General features: G+C 35.7%; 1 protein-coding gene across 5 annotated transcripts in view; it reads left to right on the forward strand.

Annotated features, from left to right (window-relative positions):
* Nucleotides 1–15,919, forward strand: part of GRM8 (glutamate metabotropic receptor 8) — a 356,584-nt gene that overhangs the window by 293,351 nt on the left and 47,314 nt on the right. For all 5 annotated transcript variants that reach the window (XM_074870103.1, XM_074870101.1, XM_074870102.1 and 2 more), the window contains one exon: nucleotides 12,873–13,808. In XM_074870103.1, coding sequence (XP_074726204.1) covers nucleotides 12,873–13,808 — 936 coding nt within the window. The remainder of the gene's footprint in view (nucleotides 1–12,872; nucleotides 13,809–15,919) is intronic.

The raw sequence follows: 15,919 nt of genomic DNA on the forward strand, positions 1-15,919 counted from the left end.
TTCCTGAGTGAATGCAAGACTGTTTATGTCTTTAGCAAGAGCTCTAGAAGAATGCCATGACAGACTTATTAGTTTATAAACTTGGTTACTTATTTAGGGTCTTCTTTTACTTCAGGTTGTGCATCATATTAGTAGGTAAGGACAGCTTTTCTATGAACCCTTGGACAGATTTCCATTCACATATAGGACTCCAGATTGGACTTTTTTACATGAGAGCAGCCTAATACTTCCCCAAATGCTTTATGTCTCTTTATGTCTATGTGGAAAACAGTTTACTATTGTGACAGTGGTTATTTCTTTTACTTAGACCTTCTTTCCCTACCATTTCTCAGAGAATTATTTTTCCTGTAACCAAAAGCAATACAGAAGCTCTACCCATAACAATATTCAATATGCATCATTCATTAGCCAAGAAGTAGGAAAAATATGATCATCAGCATTTCTTATTTACTTTATTCTTATAAATATAAAAAAATGATTTCTTAAATAGGTATTCTGTAAAACCGCAAAAGGCAGTCTAAAGAATTTAGCTGTCATGAGAATACACTGAAAATTTTCTATTTATCTGGCCTAGTTTTTTCATTTGTGTTCAAAATAATTAGTACCTGAAATCTGTCCTAACGCTAAGGAAGACAGCTAAAGGGATCTCAAGAGACTATCTAGCCCTTGCACAAAATTAGCATCTTCTATACTCATGTTACTCCAAGGATGAAGATTTTACAGCTTCTGAAGGTGCTCTCTTCTGATTTTTTAACTGCCCTTATTACGCTGAAGTGTCTTATAAATACCTTGCTTTACTCCTTATTGTTATAATTTCAGCCCGTTACTTCTTATGTTATTCAGTATACATCAAGCACATCCTCATCCTTTTCATGTATTCAAAGACTGTTGTTTTACCCCCTAGTCTATGTTATTTCTTCAGGCTATATAACCTGAATTTGTTCAATTTAGTCACATAAATCATGTTTTCTAGACATACTTCTGATCTTTGCTGATTTCCTCTGGACTTCCCATTTGATTCTCCTTCAAACTGAAACCCAATGATCCAGCCTTCAAAAAGTGCTTTGGCTGAAGTCTCATTAGTGCAGAGTAGAGGAGAAACATCATTTCATGTATTCATGAGTGCAGACTAGTGGGGAAAGATTATCCATCTGTGTTTTTCAGGATCGCATTTCCCCCTTTTGCAATAGTATGAGATTGGTTCAAATTATTATAATTCACTAGAGTCCTGAGATCTCTTTTTCTGAAGAGCTGCTATCTCTGTTCTTCCTGAGCCATAATGTGCTACCTGTTAGTTGTCGCTGTTAAACCACACACTCCTTTTTTTCAGACTCTCTGCAGTATTGTTTGGAATGAGTGTCCTGACCTTCAGCATAGCTTCAGCCTTTTCCAGTGTTATTGCCCAGATTTGATCACCGTCTACTCTATCATCCAAACTGCATTGAGTGGTTATTACAAGTATTGAATAATAGCAGACTAAGAATAGACCTTTCCAGGCCCCACCCTGTACCATCCCTTCCATTCTGACAGTGAATCAATGACAAATTTTATCTTCCCACAGCTTTCTGACATAATTTGCACCTAGCCCTTAGGGGCTAGATCTGTTTCAATAGGTTGCTTATGACTGAGAGTGTAATTTGAGATGGTGTCAAAAATCTTTCTAATGTTAAGATAAATGACATCTAGCTGCTTGCCTCTCATCCACGATGCCTGTTACCCTCTCACTGAAGGAAATGTGACAGCTCATTGTTGACAGATCCCTTTTGGCTGCTATTTGTCTTGTTTGTTTTCTCTGTGTTTTTGAAATATGTTTGTTTATTTCTTTCAGGATTACTCTGGGAATTCAAGTTAAACTGAATGATTGATAATTCCCTAGCTGCTTCTTTTCCCCCCTTTTCTGAGCATAAACACTAGGTTTCCCATTTGCAGGTTGTCCATACTTCCCCATAAAGTCTCAAGAGCTTTCTATCTCCTCAGTCAGTTCCTTAAGTATTGTAGAATAAATCTCAGTATGTTCAGTCCATATGAACCCCCCTGACTTCCTGAAGTACTCTCATTTTGAATGTGTTCATCTTTCTTTCCTTAGTAACAAGGATTTTTTTTCCCCCTTTTTTTCTGACTAAATGTGCTGTGTGGTATTTTTGCTAGCTTAAACTTTTTCCACATGCTTGTTTTGTGCTTGCCAGATCACTAAGTCTCTCAACAGAATTTTCAACTTCATTATTGACTCTTCATTCTAAGCAGCAGCATAGACTTGGCAGAAAGAGCTCTTCCCCTGCTGATGAAAATCTTAGTATAAAATAGTCTGTTTTCTGCCAGTTCTGAACTAGTTCACTTTCAGATTTTTTATATGTGATTTTGTTACCTGGCTGGAAATGTGTTTAAAGGGCCAGTGTGATGTTCTTTTGTTTATGTAGTGCTGAAATTTCAAATTTTTTATCATGGAAAGAGCCGACTGTTCACTAAGAGAAGCTGGCAAAGAAGATATGAACTATTATAGTGGAAAACCACCGTAAAGTAGTGTCAAATTGTACATCTCAGTGTTAGGGTTTTGCAGTTCTTCAGGGTAGAATGTACTACACATATTAACAGCTTTTTTCCTGAAAACAGGTTGGACAAATAAATCAGGAATGGTTTAGGTATAGTGCCTCTTTTCTTGAGACAGGGAAATAAACTTGATCCTTACATTTCAATTGAGCTTGTCTGCTCCTCTGTCACGGTCAATTAAGGTACAAGGTTGCTGAGGTGAGGGCAACTTTGCTCAAAATTTCAAATGCTTCACTTTGCTGAAACACTGTTTAAAAACTGAGAAGCACAGGATCACAGGATATTCCAGCTGTTTTCTGTTATTCTTTGAGAGGTCAGTGGTGAAGTTACTACCTTTATGCTTTCTGTTTTGCTGCTGCTTATGGTTGGATGGAAAGCTCAGGGAATAGATGCAAAATTGCCCTGCTCTCTTCTTTCAGCTACCTTATTAAAAATCTCTTTGCTACAATTTCCTCAAAAAGCTTCTGTTTGGAGGCATGCTACGGTTGCTGACTATCATGCTGATCAGTGTTGCCTTATTGTTTTTAGGATGTCCTTTTCTGTATTCTGCTGATATTCTGCTTTATTTTGTGGTTTGACTGTTAATTCTTTAGGATTGAGACCATCATTTTTTCTTGTAGATTTGTATAGCCCTTAGTGTAACTGAGGTCTTGTCTGTGAGCAGTGTGGGAATAAAAAGAATATATTATTTGTATGTTGATATTATTTTCTAGGAAAGACTGGAATTTAGAGGCATTCATTCTTCAGTTTCATATGCACAGCATCTTTTGCACTGATCAAGAAATAGGAAATAAATTAAACTATTTAAAATAATGGGGCAGGATTAAAACTAAAACAAACCCATCAACAGCTTTTTTCATACTGAACTGAGTCTTTTTATGATTGGCTAATTTCTAGTTCTAAAATAATGAAATATTAAAGATAAAAGGGTGACAGGTCATCTCCTTAAGTAATATTAAATATGTGTATGACCTTGTTAGAATAACTGCTGAAGTTACTGGACAGATCTAAATCTGCTGAAGGTCTAGGCCAGTTCATTTTTTTGCAGGCTGTTATGAAGGTGTTTGGGGACAACAGCTTCTTGTTTGATAAAGCAACTCCCTTTTAAATCAATAGAAGGATTAAAAGCATGTAATAGTGACTATTTGTTCATTAAAAATGGGATTTATTAATGAATTAGTCTTAAAATTAAAGAAAAAGGTCTATATAAAATTTATTTAAAGTTGAATGACAGCTGTGCTTAACCCCCTGTGTTCCTTTTGTGGGGGAGAATCTGAAAGCCTTTGGGAATGAAATGCATCTGACACATATTGGAGGGAAATATAGTAGCTATGGAGCGCCAGACTTGGGACAGGCCAACTTGAAATTTAACTTAGGTAACTAAATAAAAGCTGGGAGGAAGCATGGTTGTTACGAGTATTAAAAGCTTCATCAGGAAATGCAACTAGTCCGTTAAACTAGTGACTGCATGGACCTTGGGCAGAACTGAGGATTCCCCAGGACAAGCAAAGTGACATTAAAAAACTCTGCCAAAACTAGACTCCTTTTGTTTTCTCAAAGCCCTAAATGTTTTGAAGTATGCTTGCAGGCTATTTCTGCATGATCAACTGCAGGAAGAAAATGTACTTCCAAGCCTTATGGTTCAAACGGCCACAGTACTAGAGCTGGTTGAAACCTATCACTTGACATAAAAAGGCAATGATGGAAGGTTTCCTCTCAAAACACTATTTTCTTAAAGAAAAATCTAAATCTGACCAGCGGTTTGGTGGGGTTTTTTTTAATTTGAGGTTTTTTGAACATGCTTAATTATAAGCAAAGTTATGGCACAGTCTGCTTCTGGTAGCATATAATGACTTTTAATTCCTGTGTGTACATCATAAATTATATATATATCAATGTTCATTAAAATCTCTCCAAGTGCATGTCAGGTACATGTAAGGGCAGTGAAGACCTCTAGGTAAGGATGTGTGATAGAGATGTGAAAATGGTCTGCCTAAAGAATAACTTTGGAAACTTGATTTGCAGTCTGATTGATTGATAGTAATTATATATTTTCAAAGTATAGACAATAGACCATGCAAAGCACTTCCAGAAATTCTGAGGTCTGCTGATGTCATCTTGAATAGGATATTTCTGTATCATAAAACTATTAAGGAAATACTGTAGTGGGATTTTTTTTGTTTGTTTGGATTTTTTGTTTTGCTTTTTTGGTCTCATTTGTAAGTAAAGAGACTATCTTCAGAAACAGGTGCTTAAAAATTAGTTGTGACTTATGCTTCCAAGAAAGAAAAAAAAAATCTAGCTTATATTGAATAGAAGTACTTACTAGATTGCTGTAAAATTCCATCTGATAGTTACACAGTTTAGTAACAATAGCAGTTTTACTTGATGACCTGCTAATCACTGCACTTTGTGCTAGTCTACTCCCCAAGGCATCTGAGAATATAATGTTGTTTTCCAGGTATTTCATGCATATTATTAAGTTTGTTGTTTGGCAAATTGAAGAAGGGAATATATTGCAGCTCCTCCTACCCTCATACCAAGCGTCTGTTAGGGTCAGCACTTCTGTAGCCCATCAGTACCAATCAAACCACAGGTAGAGAAAAGTAAAAGTAAAAAGTAAAAGTAAATAAACAGATCTCAAACCATTCAAAGGCTAGCATTATAAGACTGAGCTTTAAAGTCTGTATAGCACTAATAAACTCTCTCTGTAGATTATGATGCAGTGGTACAATTATTCCCTGTTTAAGGTTTCCACAGCATGCTCCTCTACGCAAGTATTCAGCAGTCATGAACTATGAGACTTAACTAGTGAGGTTCTTTTCTTTGAGGTAAGATTACAGTCTTAGCACACTAAATAACATATTTCCATTGATAAAGCAAGATTAGTATTTAACCTTTTCTGTTTATGAGCGTAAGAAACTTTGTATTTATTTACACTGTTCTTTTCTGTTTGTATGTATAACCTCAGAGCATCCATCCCTTTAATTATTTTGCCCTAGCTGAGAATGACTTGTTAATATGGCCAGAACGTTAAAAATACATTCTCTCACCTTTAGTAATTCCAGAGATTGGTGATATTGTAGTTCTGGGAAACTGGAGACGACAAGAAAGATTTTGACATGCTGAAGAAGCACAGAATTGTTATGATGTTTCTGGTATTAATTTGTTGAAAAAATATTGCTCAGTTTTAAAAGTAAAAATTGCTTTAATCAAGCTTTCTAAAATGTAAACACTTTTTGGGCAAAAACTCTTCAAAACCTGAGAGATGGAGATCACTTATACACCTACTTAAGCTTCTTACCCACATTTCAAACTTAAGTGTCTCCACTGCTCCTGTCTGCATGACAGCTTCCCTCCAGATGATTGCAAAGTTGAGATTCAAGCATGTTAAACAATTTGCCCAAGGTCACTGAGAAAGTCAGACTGTGTCAGAGCCATATAGGCTAACTCTAAGCTTAGAGGCCAAAGTTGTTTAACCTTCTGTAACACTGCTTTTAAATAATATAAATATCACCTTCCTTCCTGTAGTCCAGGGCATTTTAACTCATACATGAATATAAATAATTATACATAAATTCATGTAAATAGGTATTCAAATTTAAATTACAGTAAATTTAACTGTCTTTGTTTTTCCTTTAGGGAAGCTGTGAGATAGAGATGGTAAGTGGTGTGCCTAGGAGGAACTTTGGGCAGGTGGATTCACAGTTAGGATATATCAGCTTGCATCTGGGTTGTAACAACCTGGCTTCTGTCCCTAAAGAAAAAAAGAAATAATTATTTCCTTGTAGTATTTCAGACTGGTCCTTTAATGGTCACTGCATCTGATCAAGCTTCTCAGACTCCTCTTCAAACTGATATTTGACTGCATTAATTTTCTACCAGTATATTGTAAAACCAAAGATAGGATCCCATGTTCTTTGCAAACCTCTAGGAATGTCTGTGTCTGAAATTCCAGAAAATGACATCTCAATTACTAGGAAAACATCTGTATGTGGTAAATAAAGTAAATAATTTACAGTAATTATGGCAAATTTGGTAATGATAGTGATTTTATGCTGCCATTGACAATCTAGATTCATTCTGTGTTTTGTTTTTTAATTTAAAACTGTATTTTTTGTCCTTATTACCCTTCTGTACATGCCTGCTTAAATATTTGTAAGTTTAGTCTGTAAGTGCAACTAGCTTTTCTCTAAAGGGATAAAATCTGTCTGGCAGACTGAATGCAATTATCATTATATTTAGCCTTATAATGAATTCACTTTAGTTGAACAAGTTTCAGTTTAATTTTGGTTTTTGATGGTTCAGATGACTTGATTGGACAAGGTACATTACAGACTTGAACTTTTACTGTGAGAATAAATGCATTAGACAATTAAAGAAGCTAAATATTAGACTAAATTGCTTTAATTCATTCACTTGCTACGCTCCTCTGATGAAGCTTTTTGTCAGAAGAGAAATACTTCCAGGAACTTGAGACAAAAATAAGAACAACTCTTAGTGACAGCTGGAGATGATATTTCAGTTCTTTGTGATTTTTATAACTAAGAATCTGAATATCTATTAAAAACCATATGAATTTATATGTGAGAACCTTTATGCTTCTGAAAGTCTTGGCTAACTGCCTACAAAAGAAGATGTTTGCCTGCTCCCACAACTCTGATAGAATGCACTACTTGCATTCCTCTGTCCAGATCTTGTATAATTCCATTCATTACAATAATATCATTAAACACATATTTTTAATTATTTTTAATAAATGCCTAGCTCTGAGAGAATATTTCAAAAATGAAAATTCCTATAAGTGATAATATATCATAATCAGATACATTGAAATATTATCCACCAATATGCTTGATATAAACTCTCTAAAGGCTGTCCAAGTGCCTTTATATTGTCAGTGGTTACTGAATTATGAAAGTGATGAATTTTTCCATGATTATTAAGAATGGAAAACAGAGTGGGTTTGTACACATAAATGATATGTGACCTATTAACAGCACTTTTGATCAGTCTCCTCTGGTTGCTGAGGGCATTGCTAAATGAATGAGTTGCTTGATTATTGGAAGAACATAGGTGCCAGGAATGTGAATGTGCTACTTGTACTGTGTCATGTAAATATCATCTTGTTTTAGCACAGTTTTCACATCATTAATTTTTAGGTTTATTATTAGATATTAGAGGAAATTGTTTTTATAATGTTCATGAAGGATAGAGGTGTTTACTTGGTTTTGATATGAAATGGCATTTTGTCTGTATTTTAATGGTTTAGTGAACTGTGAGTCTTAGTGCTGCAAATTAAAGCAAATTGCAGCTCCGTCAAGCAGTTATCTCATATAGAGATGATTTTTATGTCTATTTAAATAGCAATGAAGCCATTCTCTTTTTGTATCATGATGCATTTCATAGAAAATGAGTATGTGTCTTAGACATGCTGTCATACTCTTCCTGATGTTGTCACTCCAGTAAGTATTGAAATAGTAGAAAATAGAGCCTCATCTTTGGGGAATGTGAGGTATTTCATGATAGCACATCAATCTATCAGGCACTTTCCAAACCCAGAGAAGCTACTCAAAATTAATAATGATGTTTAAACTATTATTAATAACAGATACAGAGCTAGGCTATTCCACTCCATCTGACTTAGATGATGAATTCGGATACATTTTACAATGAATTGTGCATTGTCATGTGTCATACTACAGTGAACAGCAGCTAGAAGATGTCACATGAAAATGAAGGTGACAAAATAAGCTGTCTAGAAACCATGTTTACCTAAGGCTGCTTAATAATCTGAGACTCACCCAGCCTTAGCAGGGTCTGAGCAGTATAAAGAGTGCTGTATACACAGATACTTTGATCAGTAAGGGCTGAAGAGATGCAGAACTTTTTCATTCTTTATCAATGTCAAAAACCCCCTTTTCTGCCTTTCTTTTGTCTGGCTTTGGCTTTGTCAGTTTCTTTCCCACATGAGAATTTTTTTAAAAAATGTGTGCCTAAAGCTAAGCTCCCCTGAAGTTAGTTTTGTAACATTTGAATTTCTAGACCACTTTGGGTCAGGTTTTCCAAAATATTTAGATTGCGAAATCTGCAGATGGAAACATAGTGGGATTTTCAGAAGCACTTAAACAGATAAAGCACTTAGCTCCCGTTTAAATGAATTAGCTGGATTGAACAAGTTCCCCTTGGCACTTTTGAAAGTTTCCCTGACATGTGTTTATGTCTACATAAAAAAATATGATTTTCAAAAGAGGCTGAGCATCCAGCAACTCCCTTTAAAGCATATGACTATTACAGGTTTTCAGCAGTTTTGAAAATTATGCAATGTCTCTAGGTCTATGTTCCCAAATGATCCTCCTTCACTTTCTACAGTTTCTACTGTAATTTATTGTCTAAAGTTAATCTCAGAGAAGAAGTGGGATCAATAGTACTACAACCTAAGGACAGAAAAATAATGACCAGGTGAATCTTCTGCACAGGTTCAAGAAGCCGGATCCTTTGGTATATACATTCAGTGACTGAAAAAACTGATAGAGCTTTAAGACCATTTCTGTAATTATGTCATGTACTGGATTTCCTTATTACATTTATATTATGCAAAATAAGAGCTCAAAAATATGTTACAGGCAAAGACTGCTGCAGTTTATGGATAGCCGGGAATGAACCAGATGATAACCAGGAGTAGGATGACTTTTCAGTTTTTAATTGCTGAACATACAGAAACCCTTAGCAGACTTGTTTGGATCTAGTAAAAGCAAGCAGTGCTCACTGTGAGGTATAGTTTCCCCTGCCTTTTACTCTGCCTCGATTACAGTATTGTCTAAGTAGCAGTCTGAGGGTGTACACACGTTAACATTTTGTTTTCAGTCAAAAGTCTGCTTTTGAAATGAATCTGCTAATTATTCCCACTTAGCACGCTTGCTCGTTGTGGAGTGGGTCTCAGGCTATGTGAATTGGATTGCTTTTGGGTGAAATGAAAATAGAAGATGCTTTCCAGAAGGACATCTAATCTTCTTTAATCATTACCGGGTGTTCAGTCCACCGAACTATGCCAAAGTTAGTTCAGCATAACCTTCCTTCCAGTCTCTAATTTCAAATACTGACCAATGTGAACATCAAGCCCTCAGAGCCAACACCTTTGCTCCACAAATTGACTATTACTATGCCATGTTGCTTGTTAATGTAGCTATGAACTGAATTGTCAGGATGGTTGGGTTCATGGGAGAATCCCATCTTTGCACCCACTTCCAGAGTTAAATCCTACAATGCCAGAATTTTCTCAGATCTGCAAGTGTCTTAAAGGGAATCTCCAATTTCAAACACTGGCCAACATTTCTTGGGAATATATATTCTCTTTCTTGTTAGATACAAAATGAAATAAAAAACCGCATGAGCAAGAACTCATAACATTTTTGTTAAGAACTTTCTAGTAATGTAGGTCAACCTAAATGTAACTGTGTATTTCACCTAAAAAAAGTAATCCAGACAAGAAAAGTAATCCAGATAAGACAGGTTGTAAAACATAACTTGTATACCTTGTAAAATGCACCCGCACCAGCCATTCCTTCTGGTTCTTCTCTACATTGATTTAGAATTTTTTTTATGCTTTAAGAGTCCATTCTTGTTTGAATCATTCCATTGCTAGTAACTAATAGTGCTTATATTCATAATTAATTTTAAAAAGAAGAAAAGACTCAAGTTTGTTTAGCTAGTGAGTTTTCCAACATTCATAACCCTGTATTGCCATGCTGAAAATTATATCTTGTGTAGTTTGTGTCAGATGTACTAGAATGAAAAACATAATATGAATCTTTACCAGTGACCTTCAGAAATAAGAATTTATTATCAGTTGTGGCCACTGGAATGCATAACCTGAGGTACTTGAATGTATTGCCAACCAGAAGGAGTTTGTAAGCACGTTTTTAGTCAATTAAAGCACTGTCAAGACAAAAGTATGAAAAATTGTAAGTAATTGTACATTAAAAGGTTATTTTTTTTTTCCTTTTTTTCTTTTATTAAGGTATAAACTCTGAAAGATGCAAAGGAATTCTGTGTACCTATCTAAGCCGTGGATTCACAATACAGTAAATGTGGCTTTAGGATGCTTAATGCCAGATAAGAAACACTGTAGCCTCATGGTATTAAATGCTGATCTTGTGTAAACCCACTTTGCTAGTTCAAATGTGTTAAAAAAATTGGATACCTTAGCTTTATCCTGTCAGGCTTTCTGCCAGATTAGATATTGCCTGTCCATGCCATTCTAAGTTTATGCTGCATCAGGTGTTGTGTACTCTCCCGCTGATTCTGTATTGTGTGCTATAATCTGGCAAATATGCAGTACTCTTCTTTTTTTGAGTCATCCCAAACTTATCCACAGATCTGGATTAATGACCATGGCCTCCTGTTGCCCCCATTATCATAGTATCTGACTAAATCACAAGCTTTGATGTATTTATTCTCCTAACAACACTGTGAAGGAGAATATGTCTTTGCTATCACACTGATTTAATCATAACATGTTTTCTCTCTTGTCTAGTTGATGAAACAGTAGGGGTTATGCAGGCTTTGAGAATTTCAGTGATTAAAACCAGGAGATTTTAACAGAGGTGAATATTTTCTTAGTGTCGAGTGCTCTGCTAGGGCTCTATCAAAGCTGTTTCATGCAACTGGGTTATTCTTATGGTTTTTAGGAAGCTAATTACTAAAATTATTTCCTTTTAGATAGTCACCAGATGCTGCATCTTGTGTAATTATCACAGTCCTTAATAGAAAATATGGTTAACTTCTGTAGGTTCAGAAGCAATCCAAACCCCACTGAAGTCCTTGAGTGACTGAGGATTCACAGAGCTGGTTGTATGAGCGAGTTTCTTGTCTCCTTGTTACTGTGTGGTCCCTTTTTTGCCCCTTTGAGTGATGAAGTTGTGGTGAATTTGAGTGGCAAAGTCCTACACTGTGCAGAAGAGCAGACAGAGGAGACAAAGAGCCTGGCTGCTTGTTGCTGCTTTATTCACCCTGTGTGGTGCTGTAACCAGTGCTCCAGCTCTCTGAGGAAGGCAAATGAGGTCGGCAATGTTACATTGTGATTGTCTCTCAAAGCTGTTGAAAAATTGCTGGAAAAATAAATCGTTAAAGCCAGAATTATCCCTCTTGATAAGCTGTCCCCATTCTGTCCTCCTCCAGAAGGAACTGAAAACATTCCTGACGCGTGAAGTTTTGTTATTGCTGTTTCACTTATAAATAAAGCCTACAAATGATTCAAAAGTGCTAAGTACTTAATAGACAAGAACAAGGAAACTCCTTTGTCCTTGTGTGCTTTCCACCTAACAAAAGAATGAAAGGTGGAGCATGGGAGCAACACAGAGTGAGCCTGGTGCCTACAAGTAGCTCTTTGCTCCACACACTGCTCTGGTTCACTCAGCACGACGTCTGGCAAAACACGGTGTTACTAAGGATGGGCTAAGGTGGGCTGGGACCAAACAGTGATAATTTTAAGCAGGAGAAGCTTTAAATCCATGAGTTTCCTATTAGGATTTTATTTGGAGGCCATGCAGGAAGAATAGATACGTGGATGAAAAAAGTGTATTTTGTTATTGTGCTGATGTGGAGAAATCTGGACTTTCCAAAAGAAGACTGAATTGTGTGTATCTGTTCTGTACAGATTCTTGAACATTTTAAAACAGGAGGACTAAAGCAATAGCCATGATGATTTTTGCCATTATTATTCAGAAAGCAGGATATACTCATTTTTATCTTCCAGAAATGTAAACAAAACATGCTTGTGCATTTCATGACTTAGAAAGTGGAAAAGTATAAAATATCCACATTCATGGAAGAAGTGGCATCATGGATCTTTTTTCTGGCACTCTTTGTTCTGCCAGAGCTGATGCAAGGAGATTTTAATCTATTTTTTTACTGTACCAGAAACTTATCTAAAACTCACATAGCCTTATTTTGTAATTAGATGTTTGAGAACTACTGGTATTTATATTTGCATGTGATTAACTTTTAAAGCACTGTGTACCGGGTTTTTTGCTTTTAAACTAGCCTGGAGTCAATAAATGTCTTTACAAACGTCAATTTGGTCAGCAGTAAAGAGGCAAATAGAAACTAATGACACTCATCAAGCCTGTGGCATAAATGATTTATTGGACACAATCTTTTAACACTTTTTATAAAGTCAATACAAGGGAAAGAAACAGGTTTCTTATTATGGTAAACTGTATTTGTACTGTCAGCATGTAGTGATTTATGACAAACCTGTGGCCAGGATTAGGATATTATTAATGGGGGAAAATAGAAGGCTCATTAATTTTTTATACCCACAGGTAGAAGACATGCAGTGGGCTAATAGACAACACACTCATCCAGCATCTGTCTGCAGCCTGCCCTGTAAAGCTGGGGAAAGAAAGAAAACCGTAAAGGGAGTGCCCTGCTGCTGGCACTGCGAACGCTGCGAGGGGTACCATTACCAGGTGGATGAATTCAACTGTGAACTGTGCCCCATTAATAAGAGACCAAATACCAACCGTACAGATTGCCAGCTTATCCCTATAATCAAACTGGAGTGGCATTCTCCCTGGGCCATTGTGCCCGTCTTCATAGCTATTCTTGGTATAATTGCCACCACCTTTGTGATTGTGACATTTGTCCGGTACAACGACACACCGATTGTCAGGGCCTCTGGACGAGAGCTCAGTTATGTGCTCTTGACTGGGATTTTTCTCTGCTACTCCATTACTTTTTTAATGATTGCGACTCCTGATACAGTGGTCTGCTCGTTTCGAAGGATCTTTTTAGGACTTGGCATGTGTTTCAGCTATGCTGCCTTGCTTACCAAAACAAACAGGATTCACAGAATATTTGAACAAGGTAAAAAGTCTGTCACAGCTCCCAAATTTATTAGTCCAGCTTCCCAGCTGGTGATCACTTTCAGCCTCATATCAATGCAGCTTATTGGAGTCTTCATCTGGTTTGCTATTGATCCACCACATATCATCGTAGACTATGGAGAGCAAAGGACACTTGAACCAGAAAATGCCAGGGGAGTTCTCAAATGTGACATTTCAGATCTTTCTCTCATTTGTTCCCTTGGATACAGTATTCTCTTGATGGTCACATGCACTGTTTATGCTATTAAAACAAGAGGGGTTCCAGAGACCTTCAACGAAGCAAAACCCATTGGATTTACTATGTACACAACCTGCATAATTTGGTTAGCTTTTATTCCAATCTTTTTTGGTACAGCCCAATCAGCAGAGAAGGTAAGTGATGATAAGTTTACAAATCAAATGCTATCCTTTTTCATCTCGCAATACTTATAACACTACAGTATTTTCACTCTTACAAATGAGTAATTCTGAATGATAATTGCAAACAAACTCTCAGAATTCACAGATAATAAAATATATGATTCTAAAGGTAAGCTTTCTATATTTTAGCACAAGAAACTGAATGTGGTTATGGTGTGGCTGGCATAATAATGTTGACATTTTCTCAATATATGCTTAAATGACTGTTTCTTCTAATGTTTATTATTACCCTTCAGTGATGCTCTAGCCTGTTTCATGAAGCACTATAAATCTTTGTTATCATCCACAGATCTGATAGAAATGGTTGCATTTCAAAAGTCTATGAGGATCAACTTACATTTGTCTAAAATAATGAAGAAGAATGCCTGGGCAGAATGAAAAGAATTACTTTTCTCTCTGTTTGACACGTATAATTTAAAAAAAAAAAAAAAAAAAAAAACAACAGAATAAGAGGAGTGATTGAAGTGTGTGTAAAATCATATGAAGCATAATTCACTAATTATTATCTCAGAGCAAAAATAAAACATTTTCCTGATCTTTTAATGAGAAATTAAATGTTGCATATTTGGATATATGTTATTCCTTGTTCAACTGGTATGGATCTTTCCTGATATCAGTCATGGTGAGCAGTACAAAACATGTCAGACATTTAACTTTCCTTCTCTCAGTTCTAATGGGAAGGCAGAGGTAAATGTCGACTGTGTGAGTTTTTATCCAGCTGATAGTGGTGAAAATTACAAGTTAGGTAGGAAAGAGCAATAATACTAGCATCAATCTTCAAAACTGCAAATCTGCGAGATTTGAAAAATCTTAAAAATAAGAATTTAAAGTAATCAGTCTTTTCCATAAACTCTTTCCCCTTTTCTTGTAGCAGGTGTTTTTTATAATGTTTTAAAATATACATTTTAATTTAATTGGAAAAGTCAACATGTGTCCACTTATAATTGCAGAAAGTTTGACATGTCTCCGGTTTAGAGGGCACTCTTGCCTGCAGAATTAAACAGGTCTGTGTAGCTTGATAGAAGACCGCTAATTCAAGCAGAGGAACTGTATGGGAGACTGAGTGTGGCAGAAAAACATTTCCTCACTAAAAATTGAAGTAAGCAGGCTTGCTGAATTGGATCAGGCTTGATTTCCATGGCCTTTTTGATTCAGTCAGGGGAAGCGAGTACCAAGGTAATGGCATATCATGGATACAGTTAGTAAAGATAAAAAATCCTGTTTGATATAGGAAAACATGTTTAGGTGAATTGTATTTAAATTCTGACTTTTTGATATGTGTAGGCTTAAGCCAGAAAAATATTTTGTTATATAAATACATGGTACTTTTTGGTTTAACAGCTTGGGCCAGTCAGTTTTATGGCAAGTACCTATAACAAAAGAAATGGTTTTCTGAGTATTGAAACACTGAAAATATTACTTGGCTGGCAACTATGCAGTGAGTTTTGATTTACATCATTGCCTCACCTTAGCTTGTAGTAAAGGATGATTTGGTTTTGTCCTCTAATGACAAGATTAATGAACACCTCTTTTGCAATTCTTTCATGAAACCGAAGACTGAACACATAAGTTATACTAAATCACACAGCTTCTAACACTAAATTTCACTTGTTAGTTGCCTTTTTTTCTAAATGATTTGTTATTCTTCAGATAATTACTTTCACGAGGAAAAAAAACAAATTAATGTGCTAATACAGTAGTTCTGTAATTCAAATAATTCTTTTCACCGTGCTTCTACATTTTGCTGAAAATAAAAACGTGTTTCTACACAGAGTCTTATGGACATCATCATAATAGTTCACGTATTCACACAATTAAATTGTTTATCTGAATAGGACAAAAATGTAATATCTTAGTGTACACATATATACATTGTCTGAATAAACTCAAAGTTGCTTGTAGATTTCTCACTTAATGCATAACACCAAAAGAAGCATTTTAGAAACAAACTAACACATTATAGAATATATTTGAAATTGGCATTATGATTTTTTTTTGTTATGAAAGAAATAAAAGAAATGAAAGACAAAATAAACAGACTTTTGCTAGTGTAGTTGATTTTA

The sequence above is a fragment of the Strix uralensis genome, chromosome 5 (genome assembly GCF_047716275.1).
Source record: "Strix uralensis isolate ZFMK-TIS-50842 chromosome 5, bStrUra1, whole genome shotgun sequence".
In the NCBI taxonomy this organism is placed as follows: Eukaryota; Metazoa; Chordata; class Aves; order Strigiformes; family Strigidae; genus Strix; species Strix uralensis.